Genomic DNA, 22871 nt, shown 5'->3' with positions numbered 1-22871 from the left:
AATGAGAAGTTTCTGTGAAGCTTCATGTCTATTTTGGTTTCCAAACACAGATGTTTTTACTGAAGCAGTAAGATATGGCCAATTTTAAAAGTGAAACAATATCCAACTGACAACTCAATACAGCCACCTTCATTTTTTAAAAAGCAACTATGTCTAAAACATAAAAAGATAAACACCACAAAGTGATTCTATTCAACTCACAAAGCACCTCTGCAATTGATTACTGATCACCCAAACCTGCAAACTCAAAAATTAAAGTAGCAGAAGCTGCCTCAAGAAAATATGCTTTGTAATATCTGCCACATGACTGTGAAATAAAACCACTGTAATCAGAAAAAATTGAAAGTTTGGAAGTTTAAGACTACACCAAAAGCAGAAAGGAGGCGTTTGTTTATTTTTAAAAGCAGTGTAATGTGTTCTATGGTACTACATACAGGGCAAGAAACGTATTTATCCTTGGCTTTCCTCTGTAACTGCAAGAGGACGTGCCAGTGAACCAGGGACAAGCCCACGCGCACACAGCCGTGGGGCTGCAGCCGGAAGGGACAGCAGCCCTTCTGCCCCCTGCTCCGCACCCTCCCGGAGGGAGCAGCACCCAACGGCAGTGCACTGTTGACATCTGGTGGAGACACCACGAAATTAAAGGGACACCCCATCAGGCCTCAAACAGGGAAAACCCAAAACCACACACCAAACAGAGTTGTGCTTGGGAAACCCTTTTGCCAACACGTACAATAACCCACAGACAAGTCAGTAATTTCAAAGCCTGAGAGCGCAGACCAACCAACGTTTTAAAGAGCAGAGCAGTCATCCCAACCTCCGGCGACAGCCCTCAGCCTCTGGTTGCAGAAATTACAGCTCAGCTTTATTTAACAGCTTCCTGCATGCAGCAGGGCTGGTTCTCAGCGCTAGACATATTTCTGCAAAGAGCTAGAGACAGCAAACATCGCAAAGCTGCAGCACTCCGCTACAAGAGCCAGCAGAGGAGAAGCTGCTCAATCCAGACCTTGCTGCCCACGCTTGGCAGACCGGACCAACAGGTGACATGTCTACCGCAGTGAAGAGGAAGCAACTGGCTGCTCTAGTACTTGCCTTACCTGTCTTGATAAAGGAGGGGTTCGTGGGATAGTCAGGCTTTAAAAATTCATCATTTCTCGTCACCTTCCTTAGTAACTGCTGGTTATTTACCCTTTTTCCTCTTTAAAGAAAATATGTAATTTCTTAAGCCAACTGAATATGAGAAAATTCAGTTTATACCTTCCCATATTTCTGACCAAGGGCCTGAGCCTGAGCCAAAATTTTATTAACAAACCATGAACCTGGCTTTTATGATGTAAAAAGTGCTCCTTCTGTGCATTATCACTTATATACCACGACTTGTTAGAATTAAAAATATTTGCCAACAGAAGTTTGTATCACAATACCACACTTTCATTTCCCTAACAAGTCTCCATCTCTGTTTATCCCAGCATGACATTGTATTTTACTTTGCAAAGTTAAATTTGTTGTGAGCAAAGGCAGAAGACTGATAATGGATACCATCAGTCACATGGACAGGCGAATCTGCCAAGCCTGGCAGTTAAATACTACGACCCAGAGAATTTCTAGTCTACTTAACTTTGTTTCTCCAATTTCAACACTTTTCCCCACTAACGTCAAGAAGATTATTTTGAAGTCTTTGAATCAGGAACACCGCTGAAAAATTTTGGCATAGGGAAACACCACTGATAACATCATCAAGTGGAGTGCAAGACCCTGCATGTGTCTCTAAGACACACCTAGAAATATCATTGACCAACAGCAGCGTGGGTCTGCAATCGCTTAAAAAACAGTTCTCCATTCCTAAAAACGTAATTAAAAAGCTATACTGTTTATATAGCATACCAATGTCTACGTTGGGCAGGATATCACTGTTGGTTTAGTTCCCATACATAGCATAAGCTATACTTACTACAAAGCAACAATTTCACAAGCATACCTGTTAAGGAAATGCATTTAAGGAAATGCCAGGTTTTGTCAGTTTGCAAGAAACTACCAAAAGGCACATTAAAGAAAATTGTATTTCAACATATCTTTCATAAACAAGAATCTGCTATGCACATTTATAAGTGATAACATATTGCCATGTAAAGTATTCTTACCTGCTCAGTTATTGAGCTTAAATCGTTAGTAGATGAAAAATCTTCCTCTTCATTTTCAAAGAATTCATAGTAGTTCTCCAGAAGTCCCGCCATTATTCTGCTAACTATTTCTTGTTCTTTCAGATCCTCCACATCTGTGTAAATGCTAAAGATTTCAACACTGTTTTAGTTTAAAAATGTAAATCTGTTTTCCCAAAGAACTCCTGTGAATGACTTCTATCTACAACTAAGGGCTACACTTCATGCCATTGTCCCTAACCCATTCTGAACACACAGAACTTTAAGCATGCTTTTACACTACTGCATTATAAAGCTTTACACGTTTATATTTAAAAGCGATGAGGTAACAACTATTTAGTCAATTAACTTTTCCTGAGGAATATTTAAAATTCAAGTACTTTCCTGTACAGAGAAAACCGCAGTATACGTTTGTACTTTAACAGCTTTCTCACTACCAATAGTATTATCACACACTATCTCTAAAAATTTTTAACCTCAGTATAATTACAATAATGCAACACTCAAATTAGCGGTTTCTAATGCCATAGATCATAGAAAAACTGTTGTTTAAATCCAAGCAAAAACTGGTAAGACAAAACTGGGGTGGGGGGCACACAAGGGACACAGAAAAAGATACTGCCAAAACGTTATCATGTACTAGCTGCTGTTACTCATTGACTAGGCAAGACTTTAGACTACAGGTGTACACTGTCAAATTCACATAAACACTGCATGAACTTTTATAAATAACTTACTGAAAAACATCTGGGCCAAAGACTGCAGCTAAAGAACTTGCTGACCAAATTTCTTCATGATGCGATGCTACATTAGCTAAAAATTTACACAGAAACTTTAACAAACTGTAATTAACAGGTGGAAGCTGCTGCAAGAGGAACCTCAACTTTCTTCCAAATTCATCTTCATTATTATAATCTGAAAAATGTAATAAAAATATTTTAATCACGGAAATAAAATAACTGCTTTTCACATTTGATACTGGTCAACTTTTTGAGTCTGGCAACAATTACTTCTGAAGTACAACTAATTTGGTCAGACCGCAGCCTAAAATGTCAGAATTCCACTTGCGTTTGTTCAGTCTGAGATTCTCATACTAAATTTCTCCATGGAAAAAGGAGAACAAAACCCACCCCAAACCCAAAAACTGAAACATCCAGCTCACAGATCTGAAGAGTATTTACAGTGGTAGTACTTCATAACAACCTATCTGCCCCAGCACCTCATCCTCTCATTTCAGCCTCTGGATTAGGCTCTTCCTCTCTGAACTTTCCAAGAGAGCCTGATAACTCATTTCCCTGTTCCATCACGCTTCTTCAACAGTGCCAGAGGTTTGGAGGGGTGGTGAAGTGGCAAGGGAACATAACAAAAAAACTCTCCACAGTCCTGCTTCCATAGCACAGCACCATCAGATTTTAAACAATACACATAATTTCTTCCATGAAGCAGGAATTGATAACCTAAACCAATTATTTCCACCATATTCTCCTCTGCAAGTCCAATCAGTAGTTTTCAGCATATTTTCCCCAATTAATGCTCGCTCAAGTTTCTGATTATAGGGCTACCTCCTCCGCATCCTTTCATTTTACCACCGTTAAGAGAACAACCGCTTTGCAGAAGAGCTCTAGAGCCAGCGACAGCTCCAGAGATAGTGAGCTAACTTACAAGCTAGTTAAATTCTGTTTCAGACAAGCTACTTTGACACTTCATACTCTATAAGCATTCCATTCTCAACACTCTACTTCCTTTTATAATCCTTAACTGATGAATACGAGGAATCTTAATGCAATCATCTTAACACCTACTTAGCTTCTAGCTTGATGATTCAGTTTCAGACCTGAAAAAGGGTCACCATAAAACTTCCTCATTCTCACCGCACATTTAACTGTATATCCTTCATCAAAATATCTACCCGTAAAGCTCATTTGTTACATTATGAGCGTTACAGGCAACAAGGTTCAAAGAGTTTACAATTGTTTGTATCTAACAGAGAAATTCCATATGAAGTAAAAGAAAGGTCAGCAAAGCAAAATGGGAGAAAAATTGAAACTAACAGGCCTCCCCTTCATTCTCAGCCATTTGGAAACTCTTCTCAGATCAGTAAGAAAGGGACAAGGATGTTTGGAGATGATGAGCAGTCACTTTGCCTCACTAGATGGGGGGGATGATACATCCCAGTCCTTAACATCAAATCAAAGTGCTAAGTTCCCCGTTGTGTATGTACAGTAATACCAAAGAGTAACTGTGCAGGACTTAACCTGCTCAGACACAGTCAACATCTGCAGTATTTGAATACAGGTAACCAGGCACAGAAAAATACTTGTCAACATGGTAACACAGTAAAATGAATGCATTATTGTTAGTTTTCACTCTAGAAATGTGTTTAGAAAACAGAACAGCAAAAGAGAACTTTTAAAAATGCTTTCACAAAGTAGACTTTCCAAAAGACAGACAGCAAGAGAGAAAGGTAATAGTAAAGACCACATAGCACATACACCTATGTTTTGTCTAACCAATCTATCCTAAAATTTAGGTTCTAAACAGCCAGAGACCTAAAGTGAGGATGTTCGTCCCTGTAACTGAAGTCCTCTGACAGTAAACAGTAAAAGACAGTAGACAGTAAAACCAAAAAAAAAAAATGGATATACACTTCTGGGACACATGGCCTAGCACATTGGTGTCAAAATCACACTTCCAAGTACTAAACGCACTTGCCCGTGAGGAACCACCCTTAAGGCCTGCACAGAAGGAGCCTCAGAAGATGTATAAAGGCCACACCTAGTCGTGTAACAAAGTTGTTTTGGGAACTACGCTTAACCTAACGATACAGAAGGCCTGCTAAAGAGGGAAAATACCTTATGGGTCCAAAACTACTACCACCTTCTGCATTTCTGTAAGCAACTTCTCTGTCTAAATTGCAACTCATGCTGTAACCATGAGTTGGAAACCAACTGAGATATGTCTATCAGACAGTCAAAATACCAAAAGCCAAAGGAAACTGGTTTAAAATGTTACGTGTATTTATCTCCATGGTACAGATAACTTTAAATCTTTCTGAAATCACTTTATTTTACACTTTCAAAAAGACAGTAAAGACAGCATGCTGAAGAACAACTCTTTCCCCAAAACAACCCATATGTAAATTCTTCTACAGTCATCATCTATTCAAAGATGGAAAAAACCCAATTTGCTTGCTATATTCTACAAGTCATAGAAGGGAATTGCACTGTCACACCAAGTGAATATACCTCAATCTCATTTCCAGTCCTGACAGTGAACGTTGCAAATCAAGGTGTATAGCAGTACTAGCTGAGCAACCAGCAGCATTCTGCATTACTGTCTTAACAATCTTTTTCAGGAAGAAAAAACCAAACACAAAACAAAAAAACCACAACTGTTTGCTAGCTCCTCCGGTCCAATGAACCGTGATGTTAGCAACACAAGCCAAACAGCAGATGTATCACTGATAAAATTCCCTATCCACCTCAGTTTCTCATTGCTGCACAGGACAAACAAACAGAACTTCAGTGTTAACAAGTTCCTCTGGTCAGCAGCTTCCAAAAAATTATTTCCAGCACAAGATTATTTAGCACCTCACACATCAGTGTTCAGCCTCTGCTCACCAGCTACCCAGATAACCACCCCACATTCAAAGTTTCAGGATATATGGGCTACCAAGGGAGGAAAACTAAGCAGCTTCACACTGCTGTAGATGACCCTCCAGTTTAGCACTTGGTAAATAACAGCAGAACAGCATATGAAAGCTAAGCTATACTTACTCATCCTACAAACCAGTTCCCACTCTGAACAAACAGGGCTATCTCAAGTGCTATCAAGTTCTTATCAGAAATAAACTCAACAGGAAATTAAATCAAACAAAAATGTGCACCTTACAAATCAAAACAAGCCCAGCACTTGAAGTACGAACTAACACAGGAACACGAGCAACAGCCCTGCAGAGTGACAACCAGCAAAATCCTCAGTTATGTCATACGGAGCGGAGCTCAAACATCAACGTACCCTTTGAGGGCGTTTAGTAGTGTAGTGCTGCAAGACAAGCGGTTTTACGTCAAGTTATGTATCAACACCAACACCACTCAGCACAGCAGAGGCCAAATGACCCAGGAGAGTAGATACAGATAGACAAGTTGGGACTATGTAAAGAAAATACTGTGCCAGCATATGGGTATCAATTTGAAAGGGCAAGGTTTTGCACTATATAAAGAAACACACTTAGCAACAACAATATGCTGGTGACAGGTGGTTTTTTTTCCTCCTACAAATGAATTTTAAATAGAAAAAAAATCTCCACAGTAGGAAAGCAAATATCACATGAGAATAGGGTTTGCAATCTCTTCTCTAGTATACAAAAGCTTTAAGTTCCATGAAAGCATAGGCAGAGTAAGTGAGATTCAGAGGCAGTAAGAGAAAAACAGATAAATGCATTCCCTAGCACTTTTAAAGCATCAGTGGGGGAAATTGTCAAACAACTTTGATTCCAGTGGCTTTGACCAGTGTCCCAGTATTCACATACAAGAACATGGAATATTCAGAACCAATAAGCATGACATGTGGCAGCTTCACTGTTTTCCTGCATGAAGGATAAACTGTGTCTTTGAACCCAGACTGAGTTTACTAAAAAAAGACCTATTTATCTGGGGGTTGCGCTAAGACAAGGTATATTTGAATGCCTCCTGGTATCCACATTATTACGCAGAACAAAGACACTCTAGTGTCACTACACTCTCAATTTAATACTCTTAAAATAATAAACATACAGAATCAAAAAATAATTCTTACCTTGAGAAAGTTGCATCAAATGTATGTGCAAACTGCCTGGGATAACTGGCTCTGGAAGTTCTTGAAGAAAAAATCTAAGAAGGCTAATAGCTGAGGGTACATCTGCTTCTTTAACCAGATCCACATCTTCTCCATTATCATATCGCTGCCGAAGCCACTCCACTGTCTCAGCATTCCCATTGACTTGAAAAAGTCCTTCTTGTTCCAGACCCCCTGAGTTAGAAAGAAGTTGCAGAAACAAACTTGTAGATCTACTATGGACAAATATATCAGAATACTGATAATCAGATAGGCACAATTCACACACTAAATGGAACACTTTCTGGACAATAGTTTTGCAAGACTTCCAGCAGTCCTTCTCCCAGCAAACACATTCTTAGGCCCAGCTAACAATACAATAATAAAGTAAATGTTAGTAAGTACCTAAAACACACCATTTCCTATAAAGTACCCTGCTGAGCTGACTGTATTAGTGGTAACTAGAAAAGTGACAATCAAACGTAACAGAAGGAGCAAAGAAGCATGCATCACCAAAAAAAATCCCCAACCAAATCACATCCAATTAAATATAAGTAACTTCAGAAAACAAGTACTCTCCAAAACCCACTATTTATTCTGTAAAAAAACCAGTTAAATATAGTATTTAAAGTAAGACAATACATACCATGTTCCTCAATATAGTCCACAACATGGCGGACTATGAATGGAACCTCATTGTCTGGTTGCCCTTCTTGCTGCAGCTCATCAAGTGGAATTCCAAATATTTTGTTAGCAAGAACAGAGTTGCAGTTACTCAAGGAAGGGGAGGAGCTCTTCCTCATATCTTTTTGCAGCCAAAAAATCAAAGCTGTCTTTTCTGTCAAGTAAGAGGAATTAAAACAAAAAGCGTATTTCAGTTTATGCTGTTGAATATATTGTTCTGTAACACAATGCATTTTAATTACCTAACGCAAATACTCTCCAGTTTCTCTTAATTAGTTCACTGACTTAAAAATTCTGTAATGACTCCAAATACAGCTAACTAGATAAATTACAATTACCAAGGTATTCTGTTCAATCCTCAACAGAGGACTGAGAAGAACATATATAGCAGCAAAGGAAATTCAGAAAATTCTAGTTACAACATTGTTATTTAAGTTCTAAGGTACAGTGGAAGAACTAGATTCTTCAGTACATTTTCTGACAGTATTTATCAGTCAGGCTTTGAAAATTCAACACAAAAGCCTCTCGAGAGGAAATTAAACTAGTGGATCATACCAAGCCAAAAGCCCAAGTTTTAGTTACATGAAATGATTAAGTATTTTGTGATATGCAATCAACTTCTACTATATTTGGCAGTTTCTGGTTTACACAATAAAGCTTTCAACACCTGCATCAAATTAAAAATTTTACTAAACATAAAACCCCCAAAACTAGTTTCTAGATGCTCGGTGATACCATCTTCCTATCATGCAGAAGATCAAGCTTTACTTGCAAGTCTTTGCTTGATAAAGGATCTCGGTAGATAACAAAGGTATTACCAAAGGCAGTGTAAGTCACTCAGTTAAACTGTTATCCTGTCAAAACCAAAATATTTCTTCCAGCAAAGAAGAAACTGTCGCTTCAAGATAAAAATAATAAAAAAAACGAAAACATACTTGCTTAAATGCAAGCAATCGCTTTCACACAGGATGGCACATAGAACATGAAATACATACTGGCAGTGAAAGCACTGCAACCAAACTTAATTCTCTGTTTACTAATGGATTGATAAGTTCTAATAGATTAGACATACTGAAATCCGTACTTCCTTTTTTTTTTTTTTTTTATAGCCCAAGTAAAGTAGTTTAAAAAACCTACCTCAGAGTACTTAAACAGCCGAGTTTGAAAAACGTTTTCTGCGCCAGCTGCCCTCACTGACCAAGCATTCTTTTGTCATTTATGGTTGTTTAAGATTATGGCAAAAGATCAGCCTGTAGTTCCTCATTGAAGAATAGCAGAACTCGATCAGTACTTCAGCAGTTAATCTAAAAATAAGGAAAGTACTATTAGACCATAAAGTTTTCAGCAGTTGTAAACTCAGTCACAAGTCTACACATCACATCTGAGGAATTCTCCTTGTCAAATCATCAGTTTCTTGTTTTGAACAAGCAAGCAAAAAGACCGCATTAGCATAGCTCATGGAGGAGCACGCAAAAAAAGTAAATCCCCTTTTTCACCTAGGAGTTAACCAAAGTAAAAGTTATTGCCGGACATCTAAGCCTTAACAATTACAAAGTAATTTTCAGACTCATTCATTCTTCTTCCAAAGAATCACAAAGGGCTAAGTGGGTTAGACAGAAGTGTTTTATAGTATCTACCATACTAAAACATTTAATGGCTATACAATTTTTAGAAGGGTCTCACACATTGGTTTAACACATCATTGTTAAATGGCACGACCAAAACCTAAGTCCTAACTACAGAACATGAGAGAATCAACCAGCTTTCAGTGGTACAGATCACCTTTTCTAGAAAGTTGATTATGTGTCCTAACTGCCACTTCAAAGTCGATGTAATCATCAGATCTTGATACAGGAGGCAACTTCCTCCCAATCAGATTCCCTAGAACCACCCACATTTTTTACACCTTTTAGAATTCCAACTATCTGGACATTTTTCATGTTGTCAGCTCTCAAAAGAGCTACAAACCACAGCAATACCCATTTTGGTTTTCTGTGGTACTAAAAATTTAAATTGCAGCTTCATGACACAATGGAGCTGATTTCACATCCAGATACAGTCAAAGGGACATCTCAAGTCCCTTGATCTCACCCATTACATGTTCTAATTAAACTCAAGCAACTGTAACTGGGCAAAACTAACTTGCAACATACACACACAAACATAACACAGATCACCAAAACTAGACAATAAAAAGGCTTTCCTTGGCTTTAAAGTACACATACCGAAACCTTCTGCTTCACAATTTGAGATCAATATGAGAATTCAGCTGGCAGACTTCAGAAAAGTACCTTCCCTCTCTTTGTTCCCCCATTGGCTCTTGCTTCTATTCCACATCAGAAGAAATCCACTTCATCTTCGCTTCCAAAGGTCTGACAAGTTAGCACTCTCAGTACCAAAATGCCAGTCCATTCATTAGCCTATGACATCAGGAATGCAGACTCCTTCCAACTGTTTGAATAAATAACATTTCCTGCTCCTAATCCTCCCCAAAACTGCACCCACGTGTTTAGGGAGCTGGCCATAAGCTCTATACAAGATTGTTTCATCCTCCTCAAAACTTTCTTGCATTGATGCCTAGAGAAAAAAATATTTCAGACCCAAAAGTTTTTTCTGTATTTTCCTATTGATATAAGCAATACTGACCAATATTTCTTTCAGTTCTTTGTCATCTTTCTATTGCTTGTATTACACAAAGGTTGTAAATCTGTTATGTGTCTCACAACTGGATCCTGGTCTGAGATCAGGACTCCAGGTGAGGTGACAACAGAAAATGAAGGGTTATATCCAGTCAACAGACTTTACTTTTTCTTTTTTTTTTTTTTTTAACCAATCATGTTCAAATCTGTCATTGTGTATTCTGGGTTACTAAAAGATCCTGCCAGATTTCAACAGTGAAGCAGCTGCAATTCACGAGTCCTACAATTTATGAAGACACTGCCCAGCCATTTTTCTTATTATTATGGTATATTCAGTGACAGTCAACATAATCTTTGCATGCAAGCAGACTTCAATCAATCCAAATATATCATGCAACTTTTGAAATATGAAGATGCACAAAGTCTATTTTCGCAAGTTTATCGAAGTCAACCTATCCACAATAAACCAGCAAGACTCATGTTAGCCAGTTGTGGGGTTAATGGCAGCTGGGAAAAAAAAAAAATCTTTGCTGGATCTGCCACAATGCTTCAGGCTGTCTAGCTAAAACAAACAAACAAACATCACCTAATAAAAAGAGCAAATTAGAAGCAACCACTTCTTTATAATTCAGCACCAAATGAGCAATTGAGGTCCAGCTTTCTTAGCAAAGATAACTTCCAGCTTAGCTGACATAAAAGCATAACATTTTTATCAGGTGCTGCAGACAAACAGGCTACCTGAATATCAATTTCATTCAGGGCACATGAAAAAAATAAAAAAGACAATTCTATTTTAACTCCCTTGGCAACATAACAATGAAGTTGAAACAGCCCAGTTGTCTCATTGTTAGCAAAACCGGATTTACAACCCAAGTTTATACTTTAAACAAAGTTTTATATGGCTTATCATCACCTAGAAGAATTAGTGAAAGAAAGCCTACTTTTCACCCTCTCAGATACACATATTGTTATATACACACACTTCAATACATCATTACACTCACCAGTTTCTTTTCAGAGCATTTAAGTTTTTTGCCTTTTAGTACATGCTTTGGTGTAATCTTCACAGGCTGTGATACAATGCATCTGATATTTACAAAGTCTAGAAAAAGCCAGAAACTTTTAAAAAGTGGTCTGACTTCCAGAAGATTTATTCCCTGTTATTTCCAACACTGTAAAACTGAAGGATAGGCTCAGAAACTGCTAATAATTAACTATATCTCCACTTCTTGTATTGATCAACAGCTTTCCCACTTGCCCTCCCTTGACTCAGGATGTACACTTCAATGTAGACACAGTAAGAAAACCAGGACAAGATATATAACCTTTAAATTTATTTCTAGAGTCTTTTGGAAATACTGGGGGGGGGGGGGGGGTTGATTTTTTTTTTTTTTTTGCCATGATCAAATATCTCAGAAACCAGGAGCTGATCCATTCAGTCAAGTATTCCTAATTTTGACCGTATTACCCCGACCCTTTTGAACATGTGCTTCCCCCTCCCAATTTCATAGCCTACGTACCTCATAAGTCCTATCAAGAGAAACACAATAATTTAAAAAAATAAAAAAAAACAAAAAAAACCCACACCAAAACCCAACTACCTCATGCTTTATTATAAATATTCTGTTGCATCTCCACCTACCTTCCCTCCTTGTTACTACAAACATTTATAAAGATCTCCTAAGCTACAGTAATTTTCTACAGAACTACAGAAAAATAAAAATACACCTTATTGTGACCACATATTATACCACAATTTTACAAGAGGTTGAAAAACATCATGCTATGTCCTATGCAACACCTTGAGCCCAAGCATCTTTAGCAAGGGTAAAACATGTATTCTGTATTTCAGTGCTCTCATCTGTTATTTAAAAAAAAACAAACAACTGTTTCTTAGGGGTTTGGTTAGGTTTTGGTGGGGGTTTTTTGTTTGTTGGTTGTTTTTTTAAATAAGGCAAGGACTTTCACAGAGTCTGCTGGGAAAACAGCACCATGAGTTTCATTTTGCCATCATAATAGCATTCACTTATTGGCAGCTGAAGTATTCACACCCACATATGACATGCCACTAAAGAAAACACAGAATACATGCCTAACTGTTAATATTTGAGGAATACATATGAAAGTTTAGACTTAAATTTAGTTCAGCTTTTACATTGCTGGCTGAACTACAAATATACGGGTGTCATTTTAAACTGAAGTCCTCAGGGCTCCCCTACCTTTCCTTAAAAAAAAAAAAAAAAAATGAAACTACAAGAAGTAGAAATAAAAAAATAAAAAAAAGCAACAAACTGGTACCATGCCATAGGAATGAAAACATTAATTCTGTGCATAAAATTTGTGCCACAAGTCTCAGGTATGTAAGCAATTATTTTACTTGCCTGTTTTACCTAGCAAGAATTTCGTATCATCTGTGAAGCCAAAAACCAAAGCTAACAGCGACTGCTGTTCTGCTCTATTTTTAATGTATTATTTTACTGATATTGCCTGCTAATCCCACATTTTCTTTTGTAACATATGAAAAGTAAAATCTAAATGTAAGACTTTTAGATAGGAAAAAATACTGTTATATATAGAACAAAAAAATCGCTTGTCCCTACTTCTCAGGAAATACACACCAGGTTCAGACTGTTTTTTTCAGAACGCTGTGCTGTAATCCTGTGAGCCACCCACAGGCCTGCACGCAGGGTCCTACCACAAAATGTATACATCCTCCAGTACAACGAGGATCAATGCTCACTTTCTGCAATATAAGGAGGTTTATAAATCAAATTCCACAAAAACATTTACATGTCTCAAAGTTTTTAATTTCTTACTCCATATTTGATAAATAAAGAGAACATATTATGTTACTTACATGACTGACTTATAACTAGACAAAACTCTGATGTCCCTTTGGATGCGTATAGTACACATACTTTTAAATCCAAATAAAGAATTATTTTTTTAACCAAGTTTGAGATGTTTGAAGTTATAACAGATTCTAGGAATTTCTAAATTATAGCCTAAATTTATGACAGATTCCAATTTGGAATCACAGGAACTTTCCTCATGTAATGACATCATCCAGAGTCAGCTGCCAGGTGTGAGCATGAGCGAGGCTTGCCTGCGAAACTTTTGCGTACCAGCTCGCTGTAGAACATATAGCCCCATCTGGCAACTGCTGTACTACACACTATTTAATTTCTGGTTTTTAAAAAATGGCAACCAGCACTCTTCTCTTAGCTCTTAAGTTTTATTGAGATATAAGGAAATTGTTTGGTTTTTTTTAAAATGCACTGTCATGATCATAACAACTGACACTAATTTATTTTTGTGCCATTTGTATAGCCAAATTACTGCCGGCATTCCCGATGGATGAAATGGTTTGGGGCAGAAGAGCCTTTGCTCACCTGATTACCACCTTTTGTTCAGCTAACAGGTAAAAACAGAGTATATTGCCCATTTGAATTAACCCAGTCAAAAGTGAAAAGATGACCAGGTTGGGGTAGGGGACACGGCTTGGAGGAAAATAAAAAAAAACACACACCCTGACAAAAACCCACCCCACTCTTTAAGCAAACAAACAGAACACTACATCAAATTCAGGACATGGAAAAAGACAAATGATATTTCTGTCAAGAGCACAGTTAAAAGCATGCAGTGCTGTCCAAGTGTCTGAATACGAAGACACAGAATATCCTCCACGTAAAAAAAAATGATCAATTTTAAAGCTACATTTAAGTACGCAATATATTTGAGTAGTCAAAACAAAAATTTTTTAAAGAAGTTTTAAAACCAGCAAGATTAGCTTAAAATAGATTCTTAAAGCAGAATTTTCTCTTTTTGACTGCCAGTGAGATCAGCTATTGAAAGGCATTTTGGTATAAGAGTCTGTACTGGCAAATCAGACAACTGGGCTCAGTTACTGTTTTAAATTCAACAAGCTGGTCTTCTCCAGAATACACTCCCCAGCCCCATAAAGGCATGATGTTTTAAAATAAGTAGAATGACATAATTTAACTTGCAGTCTTGAAAGAAACTATGGTAGAATAGATGTCTTTTCAAGCAGATGAGACTTCCCTTCCCTGCTCCTTTCATTTTTTGGTACAACAGTTACTAACTCTTCCCTGACATGTTTGTTTCCTGGTTAAACAGGAATCAAAAGAAAACAAGCTTGTTGCAGTTTTGCACACATTCACAAAAGGAGTCAGTAGAAGCCTGAACACCAGTTCTTTAATTAATAAACTCACTACTTGCATGTATATGCCTTCACGAGTGTACTCTCTCACACACACACGACCTCAACTCAGTCAGTTGAAATTCTCCATCATCTGCCACTAGCACTTCTGAGAGCCTCAGAAAATACTCAACTGACAAAATCCTGGTTATACTGACAGAGTAAATAAAAGCACAAAAAATAAAGTATCAGATTTAGTAGAAAGCAACTGTGATGCCATTTTTGTTTCCTGGAAATGTAGCAGCAAGCCTTTTAATTTACAAACTGGAATAATTCAGATTAAGCCTTTATGTCATTACTGTGAAAGAAAGCAACAACGCAACTCATGAAAGCCCCTCTGAAAAAAAGATGCTAGTAAAATTGATAAATTTTTTTATTCGATTTTTAATTCGATTTTTTACCTGATTACACTTTCTCTGAAAAAGCCATCATCAAATACTGATCTTCATGACAGGCATATCCTATCTGCCTCTTCATGAGAGGCAGAAAAGTGGACAGGCTTTAGTTAGACTAAATGCCAAATTTAGGGGGAAAAACCCTACAAAACTTCAAATTTTAAGAAAATCAAACATTTCGCAACTCTATTGCAATAACATTAGTAAAGCCTCAAATAGTGACTGATTTAAGCAACATTCCAAAAATTTTACATTTTGAAAGAGCAAGCTGACAGATCACTGAAATGTTAGCTGATTTTCAAGTGTTTTGATATGCAAAGTAACATTTTATATTCACTTACTAGATAAAATCCAAAGGCTTTTTAACAGCATTACAGCAATACAGCAACTCGTAATCCTTCTACAACTACATTGTAGCAAGAGGAATTGAATAAAACCATCAGCGATACCAGAAAAAAGTAGATGGATGTTTGCTCACTGCTTCACACCCACCACCGAACACTGCCAGATTTGCTCTCAGCTGCTGCTGCCAATGCACATGTGCAGAATTATAAGGAAACTTCCTGCTCACACAGATCCCATCACATTCTTAACAACGGTAGTTAATAAATAAAAAGGCTTTTGTGTCTTGTGTAACAGCTAATTGTATTCATCCTACTTGCCTCCCCCCAAAGTAAAGCTGTATTCCACCAACCACACACATATAATTGCCACTACATCAGATAACACAGAACTTAAGTGCAATGGCATTATAAAAGTACAGTAAGGTAACAGACAGGAAGAAATTATCAGTAAAACTATGCAACTTGAAAGGTTCACGTTATAAAACCAAAGCAGCTTAACAACGGTCACTGTTGTTAAAACAGACTTTGGAAAAGAAGTCAAGCTACCTCAGACACACCAAAAAAAGCAAACTATAAATATATAATGCACTTAATTTATTATACATAAGTTATCCTATTTCATACATTTATCATCAGCTTGTTTCTCCCCCTCCCAAACAGGTAAGCAGAAATACACATCAGAACTCAACGTATTACGAAACGTAACACACAGCCCATTAGCTATAGAAACACTGCCTCTGTCATAACGATGACCACGTGCCACCAAAATAAAGGACAGTCTTAGCCTCCCCACTGAAGGAGTAAGACATTTCAATGAAGAGTTCAATTCTGTAGCAATGACTCTTTGAATTGCAAGGGAGAAGCGGGGTTGGGGGAAAGGGGGGGGACGGACGGGACTACTAATAAGGTCTCCTCCACAACCAGTTCTTGTGGCAACTTGATCATGACCAAATGTGAAGATAACACCAGAAATCCCAAGGTTAAAAATTACATTGCAGATTAAAATTACGTAACCCAATTACATTAAAAAATGATAAGACAACAAAAGAATTAAATGTGAAGTTCAGCAAAAAGGGGGGAAATCATTTCAAATATACACACTTTAAAAGAAGAGTACAAAGGAAGAAAGAGCCACACTCATAAGATTCCAGCTCTCATCTTTTCAATTTTGTCCAGGTATTATTATCCTACACAGCTGAGCACAAATTTTAATCCTGAACACACTGCAGGGAGCGTGGAACAGAAGAGACATAGGAAGAGAGCTACTAGAGAGACCAGAACCTCAACATCAGTTCAGGGTTCCCACCAGGTACTCTGCTCTGACCCAGCAGCAGCCCCACCCAAACGTCCTTACCAGTGTCCAGATAGGCAAGAAAATAAACCATTTAAACCTCTCAATACAAAAAAAGCCTCTGCAACTACTTTGTTACAAGCTGTTTGCACATAAACATAATGCAGCATCTTTACTTTAAGCTCGTTTGTCATATTTTTCTTTTTAAGACAAATATACAGGATAAAATTTCATGCGTTCACAGGTAAGAGACCAAGCAGCAGCATTGTTCGTTACAAGAAACAGGTAATATTTTGCAGCTGCACCTAGGGCCATATACTGAGTATAGTGAAATTAGTAGTTTTGTTGTGATAGTAACTAACTACTCCACCCATATGTTGCAAATGTAACAATTTTTCAGCACCATAATCGCCTTCTAAACAATGGGTTTTAAGACTTCAAAACAAATCAGGTGTATGAAAAAAAAAAAAAAAAGCCTGGTAGAAGATGCAGTAACAAATACATTAGCTTTTAGACTGTAAGAATACAGGATCCACCTAAATTGACTGAACTTTCACAAATCCTGCAAGCTGGCTATGAAGCCAGCACAAAACTACAAAGCCAAATCAGCATTTAATAAAGCCTTGAGACAGCTAGTCATTATTCTCAAACAAAGTTTTTGCAGGTAAAATTTAGAGCTTACACAAAACAACAGTCAGCAAGAGACTCAAAAATTAATTACCCAATTTTACTAACTTTCCAGGGAGCAATGCAAAATTCTTATATTCTCTGTCTGAATACAATTTTGACATGAGACATACAGCCTCTCTGCTGAGTAACTACTGCATGACAAGTAACAAATCTCCCCTCCTCATAGCCCTTCACAGAGGATTTAATACTCCTTCAACTCTGCATCTCCTCCTGAGACGTTTAGATAAAGTGTTATTATATTGGTTCTTAAGTAATAGTCCTCACACTTGAAATGATTAATAAATGCCTAACAGGGCCTGCAATACAAAAAAAAGTTAAAAGGGTTTACTGTCTTTCATCCTTACAAATGCAAATACTGAATTGCCCTGCAAGAAGTCCATTTGCTCTCATCCTAAAGGCTACTAGATTTTTGTTTTGTGTGCTGACATGGCAGCAAAAAATAACCTGGTGTTATGCACAGAATTTAAGGACAACTTGAAGGCATTCTCTTACCGACATCACTTCCTCTTCCTTAGAGCTGCACCTTCAGAAGGGGGGGGGGGGGGGTTGGGGAACAGACCAAAACCACCACCAAAAGAAAAAAAAAATATTCCAAACTAAAAAATCACCTCAGACTTGGCAGGTTTTACTCACTTTCTAATGAGCCCTAGAAAAAGACATCACTGCTGAGCTATAAACATTTGACCAGAGATCAAAAGGTTAGTATTCGAAAAGGAAAAAATCGCCACAAAAAGCCTTCACGCACAGAAAGCAGGGGCTTCCACAAAACTTACTAGTGTCTATTCCAAATGCATAGAATATTTCTTCAGCCTCACCTGCTTCTGCAAACACACTGTTACATACATTAGAAACAAAAATTTCACTGCTTGCACAGGTCTCGCATTACGAGCCACAGATGACAAATGTTAAATTAAGCCTTTTAATGAGCTGTTTAGAAGGTCCTCCAATACGACTAGTAGTGTACACAGCAAGAGCCCAAACTGACGAAGACTGAGCAGATAAGAACTATCATTTGCCAAACTCAGACGTTTTGACACGTTGTCCATGCCAAAATTGGCAAGCATTAGAAATTATGAGGAGCCACTCCTAGTCAATTTCTTTAAACATAGCCATGAAACATGCTACTTGATTGATTTTTCTAAAATAATACTGTAAATTTCCAGTCCGACGCTTTCAAAACATTCAGATATTTGATTCCTTATTGCAACTGTTGTCAAGACAAGGAATGGATCCCTATAGTGCCAGACAATATACAAAATACAGACTAAGCAGATAAAAAAAAAAAAAAAAAGATCCTAAATACCTTCAAATCTGTGCAACGAAGAACACAAAAATCGATTTACCAGCAATGAGCAGTAAAAAAACCCCCACCAAGATAGAAAACAGAAGAACAAGGCAACTGAATTTGTTATAATATAGGTCAACAAACTAGACTGTTCTTTATTTTACACTAGCAGATTAAACTGTACAGAAGGCAGTAAACATTCACACTTAAATGCTAATCCAGTTCAACAATTTACCCCAAAATCACACCCTAACTATTCTACCCTGGAAGACGCTCAGGAATATGTGCCTGGAAAAAATAAACAGCTGTGTAGGTCTTGATATATTGTTTCTTTTTTAAAGAAAAGATAAAAGGCCAGTCACTAAGTGGTATTTACTATTTTCATTTGTTCCTTTTCCCCCCCACCTTGAGCCTGACAGCAGTAGAAATTTAAAAACACAGCCAGACCAAGGAGCTCGAGAATTGCGTATTAGAAGTTCAAGTTGCTGCGTCCGATTGTGGTGCTTTTGTTGTTGGGTGTTTTGTCGGTTTTCGTTAGGGGTTAGGTTTTGTGGGTTTTTTTTCAAACCTGGAAGAAGTACCCTTGGACTAGAACATCTCATGTTAAGACAACTTTCTGGGAGCAAGAAGCATTTACGCTCAAACGTTTAAATCCCTAAGGAGTTTCCAAGAACAATGGAAACCCACACTGACAGATTCTTCAGAAGATACATTTGATCACAGGCTGAAGCGCCAAATCCATAAGCTGGCGTTCTTAACGCTAGCGCTGCCTTCGTACGCACAGATTTAGGGACTACACTGTTTTAACTTCTGGAAGCAACTTTGCTGGCAGGGAGCTGCCAGGCTAATGCTGTCAGCGTGCCAAGCCCCATCGCGGGGGGGACAAGGCTGATCTACCGTGGGAGGAGGGAACAGGCTCGGCAGACAACTCCGCTGGCAGAGCCAAGAAATCCCTGCTGCTGTCAGGGCTGCCTCGAAGGTCCTACAGCCGCCAGTGCGAGCTGGGAAAGGGGCGCGCAGCCTCTGGACTTGACAGCTCCCTCCCAAAGGCTCTAGCAACTTCTGCCCGGCGCAGCGCTGCAGCGCGCCCAGCCCCGCCACCTCCGCCGCCCGGACGAGGAAGTTCCCGCGCCCTCCTCAGCGCCGGTCCCAGAAGGTTCCTGAAGCCCGCCCGGCACCCTGCTTGCCCCGCAAGCCGCCTCCCGGGGGAAAGGGGGGCTCTGCCCGGGCCGCCGCCCCCGCGGCTGAGGGGCGACCCCCCGCCGGCCGCCCCGGCCCGCGCGGCCCCGCGCATGCGCCCCGCAGCCCCTCACCGTTGCCGGGTGACTCGCCCTCCCCGCCGTCCTCAGCACCAGCAGCAGGTTCCTCCGCCTCTTCCTACCCCGGGGGCCGGCGCGGGCCTCTCCTCGCCGCTCCGCTCCCCTCGCAGGCCTCCTCCCTCGGCCGCCCCCGCCGTCTGCCGCGGCCGCCGCGCTGCCCGGACCCGGGCGCCGTCCGTCCCCAGAGCCGCTCGGTCGCTCGAGCGCGCCTCCGCGAGCGGGGGGTCCCCAACGGTAGCGGCGGCAACTGGCGGAAGTGACGCGCTGACTGACAGGTGCAGCGCGCGCCCCCTCCCCCGGGGTCACGTGCTGCGGGGCGGGGAGGGGTCGCTGGCGGCGCCGCGGGGCGGGGCTGAGGGGGGCCCGGGCTGAGGGGCGGTGGCACCCCCGCGCCTCGGTGAGGCACCGCACCGGCGGGTGAAGCCGCCCGGGGCAGGGGGCTGGAGGCCGGGGGGCGCGGCCTGCCTCGGGCCGTTATGGCCCCGGGCTGCCCGGCTGCAGGCGGCGCCGCGCCCGGGAGCCGCGGGCAGCGAGCCGGGCATTAACCTCCTTTTTCTCGGTTCACCCGCGGCGTGACTCAGCCCTGGGCCCGGCGGGCGCGGGGTGCCCGGAGAGCGGCCGCCGCCGCCCCCAGGACCGGGTCGGAGCAGCCCCTGCGGATTTTCTGAATTAAAGCATCCAGAGCGATCGCTCCCGAACTTTTCCCGAGCGTAGGCGCGCCAGAAGTAACCCAGTGCCCTTTGACAAAGAGCTAATGCGTTTTGAAAGACAAAATTTAGCACCCTTACACCGAGTTAGCACAAGCGAGGAGACGCCAGCTTATGCCAGAAGTGTGAAGAGCCGAGCCCGACAGTCTGTGTTCCCACATGCCACGTTGAAACTACAACAGCTTTTTCTGGCATGCGGTGCCAGCAGCCATAGGTGGTGGGTTTAATAAAGCGTTTAAGGAAATTTGGATTTAGTTTAAAAAAAAAAAGCTCTCGGGGGAAAGCTTTTCTTCCCGTGAAAAACTGACAAAAGAACGTATGAAAGCAGGAAAACGGTAGGAGTAGGATGGGATGCATTGAAACTTCTGTATTGCCGATAGCTGGGAGGGTTTTTATTTCAGGTTCTCCAACATGGATTCTAAATTTTATCTAGAGATACATTTGTAAGACTCATTAAGAGGTTTTGCATTTAGAATCCGAAGAAGGGAGAGTCACAATTCCTCGGTAAATCAGCCTGGTTTTAATCAGATCTAAAACTGTGTTTTCCTGCTAGAAGATCCTGGTATAGTTAGGAGGTGCCATACAAAAACAATAAAGTGTGTGGGGTCAGGGCAAACAACTTCTCAGGAGGTCTGTATTTGCTGTCAGTCCACTTGCACAGCAGATTTCTCTCCTCGAACAGCTAGTAAAATTTCCTTGCATCAGGATGAGCTTTCTGAATTTGTATTTTGTATACATAGCTGTGTTCTTTCTGATTCATTTAGCCTCATCAACAACAATAAAGATACTGAATCAGAACAAGCTGGCAATTTTGTTGATGAAACATGGGAGAGAGCGGACTCCAGCTGGCTCTCCAGCAGATATGTTGGCCAGTTGACAGGAATAAAACTGCAAGAAACCTGACACAGAAAACACACGCAGCGCGAGGAGACAGACAGCAGAGGCAGGCAGGTAGGCAGGCACTGCACAGCACCTGTTCGCTGGTTTTGAGTCCAAGACAGTGTCTTCCCTCCTCTGAACTGGCTCCGAGTACGCCATTTCGTGCCAGCTTATCCTACCTCCTTTCAAACGCTTCCAATGTTCCTTGCAGGGGGCAGACATATGCAGTCCCAGGCTGCCATTTTAATCTTTTCTGCTCACTTTGTGTTCCCGCTGCCTTTTTCTAAAAGGTTGAGGAGAACCTGGGAGTCCGGGCGCTTCAGCCACTCTTTCCAAGATAGTAAATATAGAGGAAAGGGAGGCAACAACTTAATGAGCATCTGCATGGTTACACTGCTGAAATACAGCTATTCAAGGCATCTGCCTCTTGGATCACTGCTAAAAGTTACCAAGGAGCAATGTGGTAGCTGTCCCTGTCCATTTTTCGCAATCTCAGGGCACAGCTCAGATTTTATAGTATCATTTTGTAATTCTCCCACTAACGTGATACTCAGACCGCCGCACAGCTCAGACGCTCAGCCCAGTTTTGGCAGTCTAGACAAGACAGCATGGACAGTCTCGTTTACCCGCTCCGAACCTGCAGGCACATGCAGAGCAGCCCCAGCACGAGCAAGAGCTGTGCAGGTGTGTGGCTGCAGGCACACCACGTGACATAGGACTGTCACCCACATTTCGGGACGTATGACAATGCATTGCCTTGCACAGTGACAAGGCCTTGGTGTGAGGCTGCTCACAAGGAGAAGGACCCGTTCCCCAGCTGCTGCACAGCTCCAGAAGCTTGGCCAATGCATCTGGTCAGCATCTGGCTCCTAGGACCGAAGAGCCAGAATGCCACAGCAACCCTGTGCCATCAGTAAATCCATGTCCAGAGCCACAATGACAAAGGGTGAGCCATTTCTGCAGCTCAGTTTCTCCTACACATCCAGCTAAATTGTTCAGCCTAAAAGTTTTGCAGAGATTCTGCTGCTAGGTGCTCATAAAGTAACCCGGTGTATCTAATTACTAGTGCAATTCCCTTGTTTTCAGGAAGAGCTATTCATGAGCACAAGTCATTGTTACCAGCATATGTCACAGAAGAAATGGAGCCATGTTTCCTTCATGGGTCCCTGATGTCAGTCCTGACCTAGTATGACTTTAGCATAAATACACTCTGAACACTTTGGTTTCCAATTAAGTCTAGTTCCAGCAACAGCCCTACATTATTCCTCACCAGAAAATGAAGCAAGTGAAAGAAAAATAGCCCTGTCCCAGCTGTGCTCACTGTGGTACAGGACTTAGTACAAACTGAGCTAGAATACTCCAGAACTTAAATCAATTTTGCAATGCCATGCAATCCTTTGAACACTGATAGCCTGTCGTGCAATTCTTTACCTTCCTACTGGGTC

At 40.5% G+C, this 22871-nt stretch overlaps 1 protein-coding gene across 5 annotated transcripts in view; it reads right to left on the bottom strand.

The window, feature by feature from the left end:
• FAM13B (family with sequence similarity 13 member B) overlaps positions 1-20105 on the bottom strand; it is a 51120-nt gene extending 31015 nt beyond the window's left edge. For 4 of the 5 annotated variants that reach the window (XM_056349101.1, XM_056349105.1, XM_056349103.1 and 1 more), the window contains exons 1-6: positions 19835-20105; positions 8796-8962; positions 7621-7812; positions 6957-7169; positions 2897-3074; positions 2142-2286 (exon numbers count right to left, since the gene is read on the bottom strand). In XM_056349101.1, the coding sequence (XP_056205076.1) occupies positions 2142-2286; positions 2897-3074; positions 6957-7169; positions 7621-7777 (693 nt within the window). In that variant the 5' untranslated portion in view covers positions 7778-7812; positions 8796-8962; positions 19835-20105. The remainder of the gene's footprint in view (positions 1-2141; positions 2287-2896; positions 3075-6956; positions 7170-7620; positions 7813-8795; positions 8963-19834) is intronic. The other variant, XM_056349104.1, reaches the window with a different exon arrangement.
• Between the last annotated feature and the right edge of the window lie 2766 nt (positions 20106-22871).

Source organism: Falco biarmicus, chromosome 8 (assembly GCF_023638135.1).
Source record: "Falco biarmicus isolate bFalBia1 chromosome 8, bFalBia1.pri, whole genome shotgun sequence".
Lineage (NCBI taxonomy): Eukaryota > Metazoa > Chordata > Aves > Falconiformes > Falconidae > Falco > Falco biarmicus.
Note: the sequence above shows the minus strand (reverse complement) of the source record. Positions and strands in the feature narration are given on the sequence as shown.